This window comes from Rattus rattus, chromosome 18 (genome assembly GCF_011064425.1).
Source record: "Rattus rattus isolate New Zealand chromosome 18, Rrattus_CSIRO_v1, whole genome shotgun sequence".
NCBI lineage: Eukaryota > Metazoa > Chordata > Mammalia > Rodentia > Muridae > Rattus > Rattus rattus.
Window position 1 is genome coordinate 40,980,500 of NC_046171.1, and position 20,754 is coordinate 41,001,253.

General features: G+C 45.5%; 1 protein-coding gene across 1 annotated transcript in view; it reads right to left on the reverse strand.

Moving 5' to 3' along the window:
- The window catches only part of Fig4 (FIG4 phosphoinositide 5-phosphatase), a 115,016-nt gene that overhangs the window by 76,099 nt on the left and 18,163 nt on the right, over positions 1 to 20,754 (reverse strand). The window contains exons 2-6 of the mRNA XM_032888490.1: positions 17,796 to 17,894; positions 16,513 to 16,636; positions 9,223 to 9,379; positions 4,248 to 4,298; positions 1,466 to 1,614 (exon numbers count right to left, since the gene is read on the reverse strand). Of these exons, the coding sequence (XP_032744381.1) occupies positions 1,466 to 1,614; positions 4,248 to 4,298; positions 9,223 to 9,379; positions 16,513 to 16,636; positions 17,796 to 17,894 (580 nt within the window). The remainder of the gene's footprint in view (positions 1 to 1,465; positions 1,615 to 4,247; positions 4,299 to 9,222; positions 9,380 to 16,512; positions 16,637 to 17,795; positions 17,895 to 20,754) is intronic.

The window sequence follows — 20,754 nt, forward strand, 5'->3', positions numbered from 1 at the left end:
TCTGCTCGGATCTAACAGGCAGCTGCTGTGAGAATGAGATGGCTCAGACCCAGGTTGGATTCTCAGCACCCACACGGCAGCTCACAGTCATCTGGAACCCCAGTTTAGGGGATCTGAGGTCCTTTTCTGACCTCTCGGCACCAAGCCCACACATGCTGCACAGATATACCATACATAAACAAAAAGCATACAACAAACAAACAGACAAAAGCCTCTGCCCTCTCAGTGCATCAGGAGAGATGGGTGTTATGGGCTCGGGTGTGGTACTGTGCTTGCCCAGTGTGCGTGAGGCCCTGGGTTTGGTCCCCAGCACAACATAAGCCAGGCACCATGGGTTATTTTGAGGAGAAGAAGACAGGAGGAGGAGTTTAAGATCAGCTCTACAGCAAGTTTGAGGCAAGCCTGGGCTACATGAGACCTCGAAGAGAGAAGAGAGACAGATGTGTCAAGCTGAGATTGCCACTTGCTGCACGGGTGCCTCTGGACTCTGACCATCTCGTCCTCACCTCTGGGCCTCAGTTTCCTACTTAGTCGTTTTGTCTATACATCTGGCTTATACTTACCCAGCAGACATTTGATGTGGCTCTGCATATTATATGCAAATGCCCAGCACCTAGTAGGCAACCCGGGGTAACCTTTGCCCCAAACTTGACTCAAAATCAACCAATTTAATGAATGAAAATATGATGGTGTACACTCTATGATATTCAAAGGGTAATTCTCCATAAAAACGTCCCCAAAAGGCTAGATCTGAATGTGCTCCATTTAAAAGTATATGAATAATTTCTAGAAATGGACAACATATAATTTCTGTCTGGCCTATAAATTAAATCACATGGTGATTTGTAGTGACAATTTTGGAATTTTGGCTTCTTAAAAAGAAAAAAAAAACAGAGATATTCTGAGAATGTGTTTTCATTTTAATCCCAAGTGTGGGATATGGGGCTGCTTTGGACTGACCATAGCAGCTGACTATGATTTGCCTCATGCTCTAGGAGAGGCATAATTTTGACAACTGCAGATAGTTTCTGCAATTGTGTGATGTTTGGAATTCTGGGAAACTTTCAGGTTGTATAAAAAATGCCCAGGCCCCGAGAGGTTGGTTGGTGGTGTTGGTCATGGGTTAGTTATGGTTTGTCAGTAGTCACACTCAAACGAGAAATGAGAACATGAATTAGATTCAGGGACCTCTTTCCTTCCCTCTCTCCCTTTATCCTTTTTCCTCTCCTATCTAGTGTTAGGTTGAAAGGTGGAAAAGGGTGGAGAAGGTTGAAGAAAGAAGAACACAAAGTAGCAAATGCCAGCTACAGTGATTAGTGATGGCTTTGATGATGGAATTGGTCAAGTCCATGTTTCTAAAACAACCCACAAGGATGAAGGCCACTGAGGGGCAAAGAATGAGAAACGTGGGAGACTCTAACGAGATGCCACATTCTAATGTTCCAAATGTGCAGACGTCACCTACCACTGCCGCCCTGCGTAGTTAACCCTTCATCTTCAAAGATGTCGAAGCTCTCCTGGCAGGTCTTGGATGTTTCCGACTTTAACATCTCCAGGGGCATTCGCAGGACGGTAAGATTATACTGAAGGGAGTGGGACAGATCATAGCTATAACTGAGAGAAGAATTCAGACGTAAGAATCACAGAAGCAACGGCATTTCACGGTCTCGGCTCCCACGGGGAATTACAATCTGTGGGCTAAATTCCTCTGTGCCTGGTATTCCGCTGAAACAATGTCATTAACAAGTGCTGCAAACGCAGCCGAATGCAAACACGATTGGAAGTTAATAGAAACCTTGCGACCCGACTTCATCATGCACACTAGAAATCCACACTTACGATATGGGTCACATCCATCCATTGGTTGACACACATAAATTGCTTTTGTTTCATGATGAAATCAGTCTCCTATCTCGTTCCGAGTCACCCCATCTTATGCCCATGAATGTGGTTCTATAGGTGGGACACTGGGGTATCCTCGTCAAAAGCACATGGCCTCACACCATAGATTACGCATGAGCAAAAGTAACTGCAAACTTCACGACACAGGGGTAAAAGTATAACATAAGCTCCTACAGTGAAACGTGTTCTAGGAAAATCAGAAGCACAAAAATTAACATAGGCTCTGTACAAATAAAATTTGGTCTTTAAGCAAAAATAAATTTATGGTTCTAATTTCATAAGGTCAACAAGTTTTTCTTTTATTAAAAATAGGAGTTTTTCCTCACATAATAAAACCTAATTACGATATCCCCTCTCTCTATTCTTCCCAGCCTCTCCCCACCTCTCCTCCCATCTGGATCCACTCTCTTCTGTTTCTCATTTAAAAACAGACTTCTTTATGTGATGATGATGATGATGATGATGATGATGATGATGATAATAATAATAATAATAATAATAATAATAATATAATATAAAACCAAAACTAACACACCAGAGTTGGATAAAACAAGCAAACAGAGGAAAAGAGCCCAAGAGAAGGCATAAGAAAGAGACCCACTCATTCACACACTCATGAATCCCATAAATTCACTAGACTGGAAGCCATACTATATATGTGAAGGAACTGAAGGTTAAAAGAGAGGACAAAGAATAGATGTAAATAGAATTAAATCAATAAGGGGGATCCACGAGAAGACGTTCCAAGGAACCTCCAGAGACGCTGCCATGTTGGTTCATCTTCTGCCGGCATCTGCTGCTGGGCAGGCAGCCCATCCTAGTCAGGAGTTCCCTTCCCCAGGGAGACTCCTTCAGAGGAAACAAACGTCCATGTGCAAGCCGCTATCACCTGCAGATAGCTCTGGCTAGGGACGAGAGCCTGTGTCCACTCCTCCCTTCAGCTCCAGGGCCCCGTCTGATGCAGACCTGAGCAGAACCTCGCATGCGTGGTCTCTGAGCTCATGTGCATGACGCAGACCAACGACTGTTAAGTATCTCTGGTTATCCATTTTAACACAGAATTCCAGAAACTATCTTGAGGCTCAAGTACAGTATTTAAGCAATATCTTAAGTATTACAATTCCCTTGAGATAGTCACACATTAATTATTAGTTCCCCAGTTTAGTTCCATCATTCGACTGAATTAATTTCAGTTTTGTCTGTTAAACTCAGTTTTACCACCTTTGCTTGACAAATGCATTTAATATCATTTAGCCATGAATGGAGACAAGTTATACTAAGAAGCTGGTTTCCAACTGGGCAAGGTGCAGCCCTGAGATCCCAGCATATGTATTATAACTTGAGGAATGACTCGATTAAGTTTAGTATGGCCAAGAATGACTCAGGAGCCCATTTCGAATAGCAGCGCCACCAAGCGTCAGTATTAGCTCATAACACCATGAGCGTACGATGACAGTCTTGTAAAGTGGATGAATCAGACACGCACGAAAACATACAAGCCACTCGGGATGCTGGATTAAAGATCACTTCACTGAGAACCCTCTGTTCTAGGACTTAATGATTTTAGCCTTACATTGTGTTTGTGTTTACTTTGTAAATAAATGATTTACTCTATTAACGACTAAAGATACATCTTGAAAACTGCAAAGCAGCTGCTCTGTGAGCTCCACCAATGCACACAGGTTGTTACTGGTGAACACGCTCTTGAGTTCTCCACATCAGTCTGGACACTACAGCCGACAGACGCCTGGACACTGCAGCAGACAGATGCCTGGACACTGCAGCAGACAGATGTCTCCATTTATCACACCTGTGTCTGTCCAGCCGGCAGTGTCTGTCCAGCCTGCAGACCGGTCACATGGCCATCTTAACACTTCGTCACAGTGCTCTACCATTTGCTTACTGCTTGTCCGTCTGCTTGCTGCCTGTGTTAAGTAGATCTTCACAAATGCCTCTGTACCAAGAGAGAGTTCTGTTTCCTCTCCCAAAACATAGTCTTAGGATATCTCTTCAATCTTAATGCTAGAGTCATTGCAGCAAAATGACTCACTTACTGTGGACCAGCAGTGCATCGGTACTGAAATACTTTTTCCCATTTCTAATTAGCTTCTACTTAATTTTGCCAGATCATTAACTGAAAGTATGGCACTGTTACGACTCTGCATTAGAACTAATACAATTTCACTTTTATGAAAAAATGATTAAAAATTCCAAAATGAAGCTATTTGTTTAGGTTGTATTAATTTCTTCCGGAAACAAAGGTGATTTTCATAGTGACTACAAGTACCTTTACTCTAGCCATTTAAAATGTCAAGAATCAAGTTTTTAAAAGGAAAAAAACTTACCTAAAGTAAAAATTGCTAGATAGATCCACATTTTGGAATATCCTTAGGTACCTAAAATAAACAAAGCATGTTATAAAGAGGAAATGTTGTTTTTCGTGGCTTAGCACACAGCCAGAGATATCCTTACACTGGTGAGCGCGCTCACTGAGCTGAGCCATCCCAGCGTCTCTGACATGGGCACACATCTGCCAATCATCGCTCAGATAGGCAACTTTAGCACAGCACACACCCCATTATGCAGTGATTGTGCTTCCCAACCAGTGCACGGGCAGGGTATGGGGGCAAGGGAGGAGTAAAGACAGTTGTTGTTGTTGTTGCTGCTGCTGTTGTTGTTGTTGTTGTTGTTGTTCCCAGTAAGCTTTACAAATCTTGAGCAGACGGAGAAAGGGAAGACACAAAAGTAACCAAGACATGGTGGGTTACTGAAACTAAGTTGAAGGTCGGAAAGAGGACAAGATGGAATATCCCTCCAGCCCACCACGCACGAGACACTGGTCCACAGTTATTCCTATGTGTTCACATTCACACTTAGCTAAGTAACTAAGTCATACTTTCCAGGGATAAAATTCTCTAGACCCACCAACCCTGTTCCCACTCCAGAGGCAACGTTCGAGTTTCTGCTCCCATCCTCGGGCTGTGGTGCCTTCACTTTGCCGGTATAGGAATCTTCATATAGTCCACTGGACATCTTTGCAGGATCACCTCAAACCCTGTATGCTTTTCTGCAACTCTCAGTTCCCATGCACTGTGTGGATGCAGCTGTACCGAGAACTAAGGATTTAACTTGCTGAACTGTCGCTACGTCATCACATGTGATAAAGGCCATGTGTTATCTCTGCATTCCTCAACTAGACAATGTAGCTGGGTGTGAGAGCACACACCTATGATCCCTGCAGCTGGGTGTGGGAGCACAGGCCATGATCCCTGCAGCTGGGTGTGGGAGCACAGGGCATGATCCCTGCAGCTGGCTGTGGGAGCTCACACCTGTGATCCATGCAGCTGGGTGTGGGAGCTCACACCTGTGATCCCTGCAGCTGGGTGTGGGAGCACACATCTGTGATCCCTGCAGCTGGGTATAGGAGCACATGCCCGTGATCCCTGCACTTGGAGGCTATGGCAGGAGACTCATTGTGAGTTTAAGGCCAGCCTGAGCTCCATAGGGAGACACTGTCTCAGGAGTTAAAAAAGAAAAGCGAAGCCTAAAGAGAGGAAATACAATGCACACAAGAATACTGCACTTTCCTGTCCACAACTGTCAGTTCCTCTGAGGCCGTGTACAGAGGCTGAACCACTGCAGTAGACACTGTACATTTCAGTTTTACTGCAACATGTAAACTGTATTTGCTAAGGCTTAACCCAGTATAACTCCAACTCCTGGTGTGAGGACTCCCTGACACCCACTGTGTAAGCAGAGGGTAAATACATTCCCACATCCCTGCTAGCAGTTGATGACGGCAGGTGCCATCCGACGAAAGGGAAGGAACTGGCCCAGCGTTAGAGTTCACTGCTAGCAAGGTGCCCATCTCTTGTGCTGCCCGCCCCTCACTCTGGAGCACTTCTCGGGGCTGGTCTTAGCCATCACTGGTCAGAGCAGCCCTTCAGAACGTCTCTGCACTGAACCAGGTTGGGTGCTCTGTCTATCTGACCCCGGACTCCTAAACGCCTGTATTGTGAGGACACTGTTGGTTTTGAGAGCATTGACATTCATCGCTGTTTTCCCTCTGCCTTGTGCTTTCTGTGTTTTATTTATGTAATCGTCCTCCATGCCAGGGTTATAAAACTGTTCTCCTCTGTACTTCTGAAACTGCTTGTTCACTATTATCAGAGATTAGAATATAATCTCACTTTCGTCAAAGGGAAAACAAACAAAACTTTGTCTCCTCCAGGGTGGCTTGTAGTGCTCTCTCTGTGGGATCCGTTCCCTATGGGAAGTGGGTGTTTCCTGGGTTTCCTTCTCTGCACCGATCAATGCCTGTGCCCTCATCAATAACCAGCACTCTCACCACAGATACTATCTGATTCCTCAATTACTGTGAGGGCTACGTCTGCTTAGCCTTTCCTTTCTCTTTTAACATTGCTTTGTTTTTATTTTACGTGCACCAGTGTTTTGTCTGCACATACATATGCACACGCCTGACGCCTGTGCAGCCCAGAAGACGGTGTGGGACGCCCTGGACCTAGAATTACAGATGGCTGTGAGCTGCCAGCCTCCGCCAGGGCAGCAAATGCTCGCAAGGCTGCGCCACCCCTCCAGCCTCCTCTTTGCCCGCTGCGTTTCTGTTTTTCAGAGTTGGCTAGACTAAGATTAACTTTTGATTTTCTACGTGAATTTTAAAGCCTTTATTTTACGTTTTATTTAAATGTGTGCTAGAATTATGTGCACATGAGTATCAGTACCCACAGGGTCCAGAACTGGACACTGGTCCGACCCGAGCTGGAATTACTGGCAGCTGTGAGCTGCTGATGTAGGTGCTGGGAATCGAACCTGGGTCTTCTGCAAAGGCGGCAAGCTTCTCACTGCTGAACCCTCTCTCTAGCCCCTCAATATGAATTTCGGGTAGGTTTGTATGTTCCACTTGCTTCTGAAAACACCTTGGAATTTGGATTTTGGTTGCATTGTATCTCTCAATTAACTAAAAAATACTAACCTTATAATTGCAAGCCTTCTTATGCATGAACAAGTGGACATTCGCCCTATTTATTTGGGGCTTAAAAAAAATCTTCTGGTACTGTTTTACATTTTCAACACTGAACCTTATGTAGCTCCTGCCATATTCACTCCCAGGTAACATATGGTCTTCAGTGCTATGAACAGCACTGCTCGCTTTTCTCTTTGGCTACTGCCTATGCTGACTAGTCTTGGTTGCCAACTTGACTATATCTGGAATTAACTAAAACCCGAAAATGAGGGGCACAGCTGTGAGGGTTTTTTTTTTTTTTGCTTAATTTGAAGTAGGTAGATCATTTCTAATCTGGATCTTTGAGGTGTGAAGACAGGCCTTTAACCCAGGTCTTGAGGTGGGAAGGCAACCTCAACCTGGGCCACACCTTCTGCCGGAAGCCTATGTAAGGGCACAGTAGAGGAAAGCGTTTGCTCTTGGTCTGCTTGCTCTAGCCTTGCTGGCGAGTCCATGCCTTCACTGGCACTAGAACCCACTTCTTCAGATTCGGGCACATAAGAAGCCCAGCTGAGACATCCAGCCTCAAGGACTGAGCACCTACTGGATTCTTGGGCTTTTCACTCACAGTCAGCCACTGTTGGATTAGCTGGACCACAGCCTGTAAGACGCCATTCTAGTGGATCTCCTTTCTATACACAGAATTCATCCCTTGACCTCTGAGTCTCTAGAGAACCCTGACAACGTACAGCAGGCAGGTGGAAACATCACTGGTTCTCACACACTGCTTGTCCCTCAGTCACCTTTGCTGAATGTTTGCCGTAGTTCTGAAAGTTTACGGGCATTCTTAGAAATATTTGTCTCTCTTTCCGCTTAATTCCTTATTTCTCTGATCAACCTTTTATTTTATAAACATTGCCTTAGCTAGGGTTTTACGTACAATATTGAATATTAGTTATGGTAGCATATTCCTGGATAGTTCCTTACCTAAACTAAAGGTTTTGCTTTTAAACTTTTATTGTGAGAATAATTTTATTACAGCTTTTAATAAATACCTCTCGAGAGGTTGGGAGACACTGTTGTAAGCTAGGATTTGAGCACAAGCATCTGGAATTTTGCCAAGCATATTTTCATTTCTATGAAGATGATCATAATTCTTTTCAACAACATCATAAAGTGGCAAATTGTTCCAGTAAATTTCCTCATGTCAATATAGCCATGAAGTGCAGATAACCTCTACTGACCAAATGTATAAAACACTTAGCAGTATTGCATTTTACTTCCTGATATTTTTTCCTGATGGTTTTCCAAACATTCTTACTGTATTACGAGATCATATATCTCTATGATTATATTAGGAAATATTACTTCATTCCTCCTATACCAAGCTACTGATACAATTGTTTATTATATTGTAGATAAAGTCTGCCTTGGTGTCCTTTGAATTTTACAGCATGACATCATCTGAACCTTGGTTTATAGTCCGTATGCTTCCTAACACTGTCCTTTATAGCTCTGTGTACCTGTGTGCACCCCTGCCATGTCTTCACTGGGAATCTAAGTGAAAGTCACAGGATGCACCTGTCATGTTGGTCCTTAAATCTACAAGTCTATATTTTTTCTTTGATGGTTTGCAAATTTGCAAGGGTCTTGGAAGATCCCTGTTTTACAAAAGGTCCCACAATATGGATTTGCCTGTTTCTTAATGGGGGAAACATTTTCAGTAAAATGTTACCTAGTCAGGTAGACTGTGTTGGTCCCATTGTTTCCCATGAAATGGTGACGTTAGAGCTGGAGAGGCAGCCCAGTGAGTGAGGTGCTTAACAACATAAAACACCAGCTACGGCTCCTGGCTCCTGTAACCAGCGCTAGCAGGGGGTGAGGAGACAGAGGCATCACTGGGGCCTGCTGGCGGCTACTCTCGCTAGAGAACAACAAGGTCCAGTTTTGTGAGAGGCCACATCTCCAGGGATGCAGCAGAAAACTATACAGCAGGATGCCCAGCACCCAGCCTGTACATGCAAACCCACACATACGTGTGCACACAGACAGACAGACAACACACACAACAAACACACAGAGGTGACACTAAGTGTCACCATTTGGTTACCCTGCAAATAATCAAAAGGCATGCGTTGATCTTAGCACGCTGACGCTGTGTGAGCCTTGTTTCCCACACCTGGAGCTTCAGGAGTGACTGCTGGTCCTTGTCGAACTCCCAGAAAAGAACTTTACAGCCCCCAGCAGACGCTGGGATTTCCATCCAACGTTTGGTGTTTCTATAAAACACTTGTATTTCTTCGGTTCTGTTGCTGTGGAAAATGAATACTAAGTTGTCGGTACCGGGGCACACATACCTAGCTTCGTCGGGATGAGTAATCCGAACAGAGTCATTGGGGATATAAATCATACTTGTATCTTCAATCTTATATATCGCATGGCCTCCGATATCTGCCATCTTCCTCCGCTTAGTTATTAATACGATATAGTAGCCTTCTAAGAACCTGACAAAACCTGTAAGTAAAAAAAAAAACAACAACAAATATAATGTCACATAAACTTAGCAATGCAAATGATCTTAGAAACGTATTTACCAAAGACTTTGCACGTTTCCTACTTTAATACTTTTATAGCTTTACAGTCATCTAAGATTTTGGCACTTACATAACCTAAAATTATTTGGGGAGGTGGCTGGGGATGTGTCTAAGTTGTAGAGCACTCGCCTAGCATACACAAAGCCCTGGGTTCAGTCCCGGCACGGGTTAAATCCGCCACAGAGGCATGGATTTACCATCTTACCCCTAGGGATGAAAGAGTAGGTGTTCCAGGTCAGCTTCAGCTACACAGTGAGTCTGGGGTAGCCTGAGCTACATAACCTACTCCCGTGTGTGTGTGTGTGTGTGTGTGTGTGTGTGTGTGTGTGTGTGTGTGTGTGTGTGTGCATATACATATATGATTGGACACATAGAGTACCTATAGATTACATGTTGTATACAATGTATACATTATACACAACCTTAAGGAGAGTTGTTCCAGGGAACACTTTCGATTCTGTATGAAGAAAACCTTCTGAAGTCTGGCAATAAAGACAATACACTGAGTTGTATGCTTAAAAGTGAGTAAGATGGAATATTTTATGATTTACACACACACACACACACACACACACACACACACACACACACGGAGTTAGACGCCCATTCACACAGACACACGCAAATGAAAGAAAGAAGAGATAAAGGAAAACAATGTAAAAAGTACATAATGAAAAGGGCTGAAAAGCGGCTCAGTGGTGGACTGTTTGCCCAGCATGCACCGGGGCCTAGGCTTGATCATCAACACTGGACAAAGGGAGAATGAGATAAATCCATAGGAAAAGGACACACAACACGCACACTGAGGTCCTCTGAACCATTCATACCTGTCTCTGCATCTCCTGACTGATACAGCCAGGAGCCCCCTTCTAACCACAACGTCAATGGCTGGAAGACAGCCACACATGAGCTAGGAAAGCTGGGGCAGGTCAGAGGTTCTGGAGCACCTTGGACTTTCAATTCTCTAATTAAGGATATTCGGCCCATACTAAAGAGTTTACAAAACAATGTTTAATTTTGTGTCTAATAATTGGAATGTATATATCCTACATCAGTGGCTAAAGAGTCAGATGCTCTGTGGCTGGGCAGTGTTAATCTCTCAGCAGCCCAGTACTTGCAAAACAAGCGTCCTCCTTCCAGTCACAGAACTCTGGCTCTGCGGTTAAAACAAGTTCCCTAGAGGTGGAGAGGGGGCTGGTGCTGAAGGGACAATGGGAGGATCCTGACAGATTCTTGCCCCAGGGAAACAACCACATCTTGCAGAATTATAAAGCAAAGCAAACACCAGAAGTTCAGTCTTGCTGCATGAACAAATGCACAAATGTCCACACAAGAAAACCCACTAAGGTTTTGGTAAGGACAGCAGGCCATGGTGTGCATGACTGTTCTCTGAGCCAAATGACCACAGTCTTCAGGAGGCCAGCTGTGCCTGCTTGTAAAAGACAGCACCCGGGGCTTCGCTGCTGACCTCTCACAGAAGGAGAGCGTCACTAGACCCTTAGCTGAGCATCTAATCACACATAATTCTCCTATAACTGCTCATAGACTTAGGATCTGGGGGAGAGGGGACTTCATTAGGGCTACCATAGGGAAGGCACTATCCATGCTGGGCCCCCACTTTCCCATGTGGCTGCTTTGGGGTCACGTGCTCCTGTCAGTCACCTCTCACTAGGTTCTATAAGCTCAGTAAACACAGCGGTTCTTCAGGGGAGTTTTGATGGGACTAAAGTTGGGTCTGTTACTTGGACCTGGGGAGAGAGGGAGATGTTGCTTCGTCCCCACAAGAATAAGACTTCACAAGACAATGGCATTGAACCATGTTAGTCTCCTCTTTCTTCTTACTAACAAGTATCAGTGCCCCTCTGTTTAAAAACATTCCTGTCAGATAAAGCTAAGAACTACAGACAAACATCAGCCAAAATCAGCCTCGTCTTCCCTCTCTGGACCCCTGGCCCCAGGCCAATTTCCCTGAGTACTTTCTAAGACCAGATAATAGTCCCCAGGTAAAAGCAGTTCCTCTCTCTCTAAAGTAAAGAAGGCCACGTCACCTGAGTGTGATACTGGGGACACTGAGCTGGGTATTGTGTGAACAGAATTTATGGAGCACAGGATGAACCAATTCGACCACTCACTGACCAGGGACAACACCCAGTGCAAGAGTTCCTGTGCCAGCCGGCTCCTCCCTCAAAGTCTTCAGTGAGCGCTGTCCCCTCCTCCCGGCAGAGCTCTTGAGAAACAAAGCATCACCCCTAAACCCAAATCTCTCTGAGGCTCATGCTTGGTCCCTGAGACCCTGCATCCTCTGCCTCCATCACCCCGTCTTTAATGGTGCTTTTGTTTTACCTTGGATCATTGTGTATTTTTGCCACTCCCCTTCAATGTGCCAAGAGTGACCTTTAAGAGGTGGCAAAGGACACAGAACAAAGAACTGAGTCTCAGAGGACTGAAGGCCTCCATGCCCCGGGTACAGATAGAGCAAGTTTGTGACGGTGCTCATGACCCCAGCTTCCCACAATCCCTGCTGGTCACTGACAACAGTGAGCAGCTCTGACAGAAGCACAGTCCATAACTGAGAACGACGGCTTAAAAATGCTTGAGCCTTTGATGCTGCTACCACACCCGTGTGTGTGTATGCGTGTGTGTGTATGTGTGTGTGTGTGTGTGTATGTGTGTGTGTGTGTGTATGTGTGTGTGTGTGTGTGTGTGTGTGTGTAAACACACGTATGGATGCTCTCTGAGCTCACTCTAAACAAGGTGTGTGTGTGTAAAACACCCGTATGGATGCTCCCTGGAGCTCACTCTAAACAAGTCATACCCCACACGGCACACCCCCCACACACGCTATGAATCACAGCCCTAGGTAAATACTCGTGGGAAGGCTGGCGCTGGTCTACAAAAAGCTAGGGAGAGCTGCTCTGTGTTCTTATAAACTGTGCACAAACATGATAGCTTAAGATAGTCCAACAAAAACATCCAGAGAAACTATTTTAGAACACAAGGCATGCATTTGTAATGAAACCGTGTAAAATCCCAGCCATTTCACACACGTGTTCTTTTGACAGTAAGACGATGCTTTTTTAAAGGTAAGCATTTTCTATAATTTCAGTGCCCTCATTATTTCTAAATCAAGACTATAAAGAACGAAGACTTTCACTAGCTCTCTATTTTGTCTTCACTGATTGGAAACTTGCTTCATATGGGTCAACTGAACATATGAAATCATCTCCATTGACATAGCTACCCTCTGTACGTACTGTATCGTTACTTGAGACTTTCAGTGTTGTCATCACCTAGGGGCTGCCTCGAGCCAAAGAGGGGCAGAGCTTGTGTGCGTGTTAAATTAATACCCCGTTAACAGTTGAGTCAAATAAGCTTTCTAGTATTGAAATCTTGATGGTCAATAAAAAATTAGGCAAAGAAGAAAAAGCAAGCATGTCAAGAGCAACAAAAAAGTTACTAAAAAGTATCTCAAAGTCAGCACTGCATAGTGTAGACATCATTTAATACAAGGGCAACCAGTCCGATGCAACGCCACAATAGCCCATGGCCGCTAGTTTAATGTAATTTAATAACTTCCCTTCACTTCGTTATACTTAATCATCAAGGGAATTTCTATTTTGAATACTGGCCAATAAGGCACTCTATCACATACACCTTAGAAAATTAGCATCAAAAAGTTGTTCTGTGGGCTAGAAAGATGACTCAGGAATTAAGAATTCCTTGCTCTTCTAGAAGACCCAAACTTGACAATCAGCATCCATTACGAACTCCTGCAACTCCATCTACAGGGAATAGACTCCTGTGGGCATTTCCAAATGTACACATGCGCGCGCGCGCGCGTGCGCGCGCACACACACACACACACACACACACACACACACACACACACACACACAAATAAATCCTTTGGACTAGATGCTACTCCAGTGTTCTCAACCTTTCTAATGCTGCAGCCTCTTAATACAGCTCCTCATGTTCTGGTCACCACCCCCACACCCAACCACAAAATTATTTTGTTGCTACTTTGTAAGGGTAATTTTGTTACTGTTATAAATCATAATGTAAATATCTGAAATTTGACCCCTATGGGGCAGTAATCTGCAGGTTGAGAACGACTGCTCTAGTCCAGCTAGTCACTAGAGAGACGGCTCAGCAGTTAAGAGCACTGAGTGCTTTTCTAAAGGACCCAGGTTTGATTCCCAGCACCCACATAGTGGCTCACACTCATCTTTAACTCCAGCTCCAGGAGAAGTAACACGTTCTTCTGGCCTCCACAGACACCAGGCATGCACACAGTACACAGACATACATGTGGACAAAACAACCATATACACAGAATAACGAAACATAAACAGATATTTTAAGATATAGTAAAATATCAGCATTAAGATAATAAGGTACAACTACTAATAACTATTAAGTTACAAAATACTATACTTAAGACCTGTTCCTTCCTAAGTCTTTTTTCTTAATTTTAAAATATAATCAGTACCTGATTTAAGCCATTTAACCAACATGGGAGTTATTAATGTAAACAGGTGATTGCATATGATATTAATGAGCACTCTCAAGCCCTCAAACATGTATCCATCCGGTAATCAAGGGACCTCAAGACTCAGGAGAAGGCAACTGGAAGGAGCCAAGCCACGCAGAAGTCAGCCGTGCTGTATTTGTTACTTTTCTTGTTAAGGGAGGAAGATTTCCTTTGGCTCCCTGTTTGAAGAGATACAGTCCACAGGGTGAGAAGGAATGGCACAGAAGCACAGGGAAGAAGGGGCTGGGCACACTGCATCTAGAGTAGAAGAAAAAATGCTGTCCATCCTTTCAGGTCAGTCTGAGACTGCAGCCTACAGGATGGTGCCGCCCACACTGGTGGCATGGGGGCATTTTCCTGCTCAGGTATGACTTTCAGAAAAACATCATAGATCTACCTGTGGTAGATCATCATAGAGTCTCCTGTGGTAATTCTACGTCCTATCAAGTTGACAATCAAGATTTCCCATTACACGTGCCTTACCACTCTCTCTTCATGGGCAGCCACCAGGACCCAAAAGGGCCTAAAAGGGAATGCAGAAGCTGAGACACCACACTGAGAAAAAATAATTCAAATATGGCAGAGTGCAGTAAAAGCTTCAATAAGCAGAGTTAAATAGAAAGTGCTAATTGGAAACTTGAAATGACATGAAGTCCATAGTAATCGTTAACATCGGTAGCAATGACCCGGTATGTGCTAGAGCGGGTTTAAGAAGTTCCAGCAGTGAGAAGCTGTGATGCGAATGCTGTGCGTTTCTTATGTTCGAGCTCTCCAAAGCCCTGGGCAGCCTGCCTTTGCCATGGCGACTACTTGCCAACACCGCAGATCCTGTAGGTACCCAGGCACCTACGGCCTCTGCTGTCGCTCCTATGGAGCCCTCGCCTCTCTTCCCTCTTTCCCTCAGGATGCAGTGTAAATTTCTGCTCCTCGAAGGCTCTCCTGCCATTCCAGATCTGAGTCATACAAACTCCAACATGACTGATCTTGGTGTGACTTGGCTGTGTAATTATTACAGCTGCCTTGTCTGGGTTGGCTTCTCGCCTCTGCCCTAGCCCAGTCAGGCACAGGGCTATCTGTGATAGCTGATGTCACCTAGGAGACAAATCTCTGGACCAGTCTGTGAGACCGTTCCCGGAGTGGACTGACCGAGGCAGGAGGGCTCACTCTGAAAGTGTGCGTTACCACTCACAGGCTGGGGCGAGCACTGAATGAACGGGAAAGCTGGGAGACGCTGGGCTGAGCACCAGGGTTCACTCCTCTCTGCTTCCTGACATGGATGCGATGTGACCAGCTGCCTCCTGTCACTGCTGCCATGACTCCCTGCCATGAAGGACTGTGCCCTCCTACGGCAAACCAAGAGACCTTCCTTGGGCCGCTTTCTCACATCCATGAAAGCAATTCGTGTCATGGTTCGGTAAAGATGGGTTTCACAGCCTGTCCCGAGGAGGGGAGCACACAGCATCTCAGTGCAGGGAAGGGGCGGGGGCAGAGCAGGATGGAATGGTACAGAGCAGGCGCAGGCTAAAGCAGACAGTGCTCAAAGCTATCACTGTCAGGCTACCTGGAGGCACAGGGCTCTCACCCCAGCACGTGGGAGGAAGAGGCCGGAGGAGCTCTGTGAGTTCTAGGCACACAGGCCAGACAGGGAGACCCTGCCTCGGAGAGGTTGGGGAAGAGATCAGCACCAGGTCTTTGAGGTGAACTAAAGTCCAGTTTCTGGCAAAGCTAGCACAACTTGGAATCCCTTATCTACTGAACTTGCTATAAATGGAACCTGCATCTCTGAGTCACATGATTTATACCACACAGTCAGAATAGAATCTTTCCCTCTGTGATTCTGAAGAAACTTTCTCAGTGAGTAAGAAAACGCTCACTGTGCTGGCTGGTGTCAACTTGACACAAGCTAGGGTCGTCTGGCGAGAAGAAATCTTAATCATGAAAATGCTTCTCCAGGACTGGCCTGTATTGTGGAGGGCTCGGCTCTCGGTGGGTGGTACCCTTGGGCCGGTGGTCCAGACGGTGTAAGAAAGTGGGCTGTCCAAGCTATGAGGAGCAAGCCAGTAAGCAGCAAGCAGTCTTCCATGGCCTCAGCCTCATCCCTGCCTCTAGCTCCTGCCTGAGTTCCTGCCCTGCCTTCTCTGGATGATGACCTATAAACACAATCCAAGTAAACCACTTCCCCAAGTTGCTTGTGGTCATCCTACTAACACAGCAACAGAAACATCCAAGTGAGGCCTCATCCAGAGTCTGTGACAGGCTGCACTGCAGCCTGCCCTGTTCAAGTCTTACTGTATCTGTAAGTCAAGCTATCACCCCACAGAGGCCAGACTCGATACCGCCAGGCCTTTCCCTATTCATAAACCTGACAGTGCGGAACACATATGCGGACGTCGTTCAAGTGTCTGATAGACTGATAATGATGACTGAAGCAGCTACAGCCATAGCTGCAGAGCCGGATGGGCTCTCTTTAAGTAATCTGTACCAACACAGAGAGGAGACAAGGGAGGCACGCGTCTTACCTACGACACCAAACGCAGAGACGGCTCGAAACAACCCGGAGGATCCTTTCTGACTCAGCTTTGTTCTGTTTCCCAGATCCAGACGGCCAAGAAGTTCCCGCACTTCCTGCTGCGTGTACACGTGCTGTGAGGCAAGCACGGGCCACCGGTGAGACGGCTGTTCCCCTGGGGTTATGTATTTGCCTCTGAAAACTGCAAGTTGCCTGCAGGCCCCGTAAATGATTCTGTGGACTGTGTAGCATATGATGAGGCCAGCAGTGGTGAAAGGCAGCGGGTTCCTAACAACACGTAAGGCTGGTGCCTGGCTCACCCTGTTGTGCTTGAAAATGAGGTCAAAGCTCGAGTGTGAACTGAGACTCCGAGATCAAAGGGACCCACCCACTTCAGAAAGTTTGTGAGCCCCTTAAACTGAGACGCAAACCCTCAACTAGACGTGCATTTGTACGAGGTGGCCCATAACTGTCAGCTCCTCCAGGGTCTCCCTGACCAATCATCCCGGGCACCACGTAAAGCCAAGAACACTCCGCTATATTAATAGAAGCTTCTGGGCAGATCCAGGGACACGAAAAAACCATAATAGTGAATTTATCCACAATTGTTAGAACACGGGACATCCTTCTGCACAGACTTACTGAAAACTATTCCAAACTATGACTACTACTGTGTTTCACAAAACTGGAACCTATGTGCATTCAGAAATATTTATCTAGGAAATTCAACACAAAGAATAAGTGCCCTCATTTGGAAAAGCCGAAGATTAACCGGTCAGCACCACTACCCTACGTGGCACTTCTGACTAACGGCCTCACGCTCTTGTGCTGCTTGAAGGAAGCCTTGCACTCCTGAGTCTACACAACTCAGGACCTGCAGAGCACTTGTTCAGCGTTTCTTAGTGTACGGCAAGCCTTCAAACACTCCTCCCATCCATATAATAAACGTCTGTACTGGGCGCAGTGATACACACCCTGGTAGAGCAATGTTAGTCACACTGAATCCTTAAAAGGTCAGTGGATTAGGAAAAGATCTTCCTTGTCTTTCTAGGGGAATGAGTGCTCTCAGAAACAAATCAAACTGAAGGGCAAAGTATAATCTGCCTAATTTCTCAGCACCAGTAATTGCTAGATGATAATTAGAAAAGTGAGGGGTGTGATTAAAATAATGTGACAAAAATATAACAGGAGGAACCCCAGGGACTGTCCCACTAAGAGCTGCGATTTCGCCTCCTCCGAGCACACACACTGCAGCCCCTGCATGAGGGACTCGCAGGGAGGCCTGATACTCACCCTATCGTCAATCACCACCAAATCCTTTGGTTCTGTTCTATCAATCTTCAGGACTCGGAACTTTGTTTCTGCATGATTGCTCCCAACTAGAAAGTATCTCTGTAAAGAAAGAGAAGGTCATTCTAAAGGCATTTTGCCCTACAGACATTTTATAACCATGTTACATTTTGAAGACGCATTAATAAAGTCGGGTTGCTTTTTAAAGCCTATGTTGGTTATGCACAACCAGAGGACTGGAGGGCTCGATTCAAAAGGTCAATTTGTAAATTGAAATGTTCTTAGAGCTTCATGATAAGTGTCATTCTGATGTCTGGAGTAAGCCCAGGACCCAGGTCAGAGGAATTTAATTCTATTACAATGTTGGAGACTGGCTTACGCGATGTTTAAGCTTTGTCTGGATGCAGCAGTGCTGACCAGCCTTAGCAAGCTCAACATATAATTAGGAAGTTTAGACAATTATAGCTATGAAATATTATAGTCTGACAAATAAGTCTGAAAGCCTTCTGTGTCGAGGAGGAAAATGGCTGTGAGGGAGCAGCTCTGAGGGCTTGCCCCCTCAAGGGGACTGCAAGGGTGCCAAGTCCCTGCAGGACACGTGGGCCGTGCCACCAGACAAGTATGGAACTTGGGAGGTGAGCATGCTCAAACCCTGGGAATCTCAGAGGTTTGAGATGCCGTGAATGGAGCTGCTCCTGCCTCCACGCCTGCTCTGGAGGACAGAACCATACCCTCAGCTAAGATGACAACCACAGGGAGTCAGTCATATAACACAGCCTCTCCATGCTAATGAGGCATCTCAATAGCCAATGGCCTTCCCTTCCAGGATATTCTCATGCCCTTCCCCAAAATTATATAATCCCTGCTTCATCCCAAATAAAACATATGCGTTCACATCCACCCCCCAATAAAGAAACATGAACAAGCTAGGATCATTTCAGGGAGCTGTTTCATTAAAGATCGCCATGAGGAAGGCCTTCACCTAAGCTGTAGCATTAAGACTCCCAAAGAAGGCTTTCTCTTCTCCCCGCCCTCCGCACTCAGAGCTAGACCTGGGTCCTGCTCAGCCCACACCCCACTCTCCCCTTCCAGCCTCGCACTGCTGCCCCTTAGATATGGTCTCCCCGTCCTGGACTTCACCTTGCTCCCCCGAACCCTGCAGCCAGTGTATAGGCAGCACCCGGACACCGCCAGAGAGTCAAAACATGGGACCACAAGTCTCCAGTGCCTTTCTCAAAGAAGTTACTGGAAACAATAGTCATCATACCCCTGGACACAGCAGGCTTAGCGATGCATCACTGGGCGTGATACAGATAATAACAATGCCAAAAATAGTAATCCTGTATTTAAACATAAAATTCATAAGCAAAACTAAGTGGATTGCTTTATTTTTGGGTGGTCTAAGAGTCAGACCAAGAGCCCCATGCACTCTGCCAATCTATCTCCCTAATTCAATTATTCTTAAACTACTTTAAAGAAGATAAGTAAAATTTCATTAGCAAAAATAATGCAAAGATATTCTGCTTCAAACATGTCCTTTAAAAAGTAACACTCTTCACATTGAAAAGACACTGCCATCATGGCCGGCATCTTACCATCTCACTGGTTATGTGAGGTACAGATAAAATCAGTTAATACTAAATACAGCTGTCTGCACCGAAGTCAACTGGAGAGCATCTGCCATTGGAGGCCAAAGCGGAGAAGTCCCAAGTGGGCATGAAGGAAGAGTCCAGCACCATGACTTCAAGAATGAGTACGATTTTAAGAAGTTACAGAATGAAGAATTCTGTTACAATGTTTTCTATCTAAATGTATAAGATAAATAAACCTCAAGGAAGTTTTTATTAAGTGTATATGTGTCACAGAATAACATTATAATATCTTGTTAAAGATGCCCTCGTGTTGGATGGGGACACAAGATTGCATTGTCTAATAGGGACACAACTATGTCTTAGTGTGGGTAAGTTTTTTAATATGTTTGCAGTGAAACTCATCTAAGGACACATTTCTCAGAATGTATCCTGTTGCTAAGCAACAGTGGCTTTGTTTATAAAGGTCTGATCTGCCCACAGGTTATGAAGAACAAACCTTATGCTGGCCCATACCAGTTAGAGGATGGCTAGCTGACGTGCTTAGCCCCTCGAATCCTAGAATAGGCAGTGTCTCCTGACACTGCCAGTTGTGAGGAGGTGGAAATAAAGTGATTCTAATAACAACTGGGAAACAGAGTCGGGGCATACAGTAACAGGACTCAAGGCAGTGAGGGGGAGAAACCCGGAATCTCAGTATGAGCCTCAACTCACTGCCTAGAGGTAGGGTGACCACCCAGATAAAACAGCCAGCCAAATGAATGAGGAAGAAATTTACAAGCTATTTATTTGTTACCAGAAAGGGAGCCACCTTTCTGAGGTCATGAAGATAAACAGTGCCCAGAAGAGCACCTAGCAAGAAAAGGCCAGAGAGGGATTGCTGTGTTTACAGCAAAAACAAGATGAAGCCAGAAGACGCTCACAGAGCACCTGACACACTGGGCAGAGTGTTCCCCTTGTAGATAGCAGGTCCCCACAGGGAGCGGGCCCTCACAGGGAGCAGACCCTCACAGGGAGCGGGCCCTCACAGGGAGCGGGCCCTCACAGGGAGCGGGCCCTCACAGGGAGCGGGCCCTCACAGGGAACAGGCTCTCAGAATAGTTGAGGAAAAGGACAAAATAACCAATAATGACAACAATAGAAGGGGAATGTTCTCCCAAAGGGGAGCAAGTTGCACTGTAGTTTCAAAATGGGACCAGCCTGGGAGGGTATACCAATCCAATATCCATCGTTATCCTAGGAGTGACAACCACAGATGGCGTAGCAACCATAGATGGTGCACTGAAAGGCCCAGAACACAGGCACTTCCCTCCCTTGAAGATGGTCAGAGTGAGTCATCCAGGGAGACAGTGCTGTCTGGATACTGTGCTTCT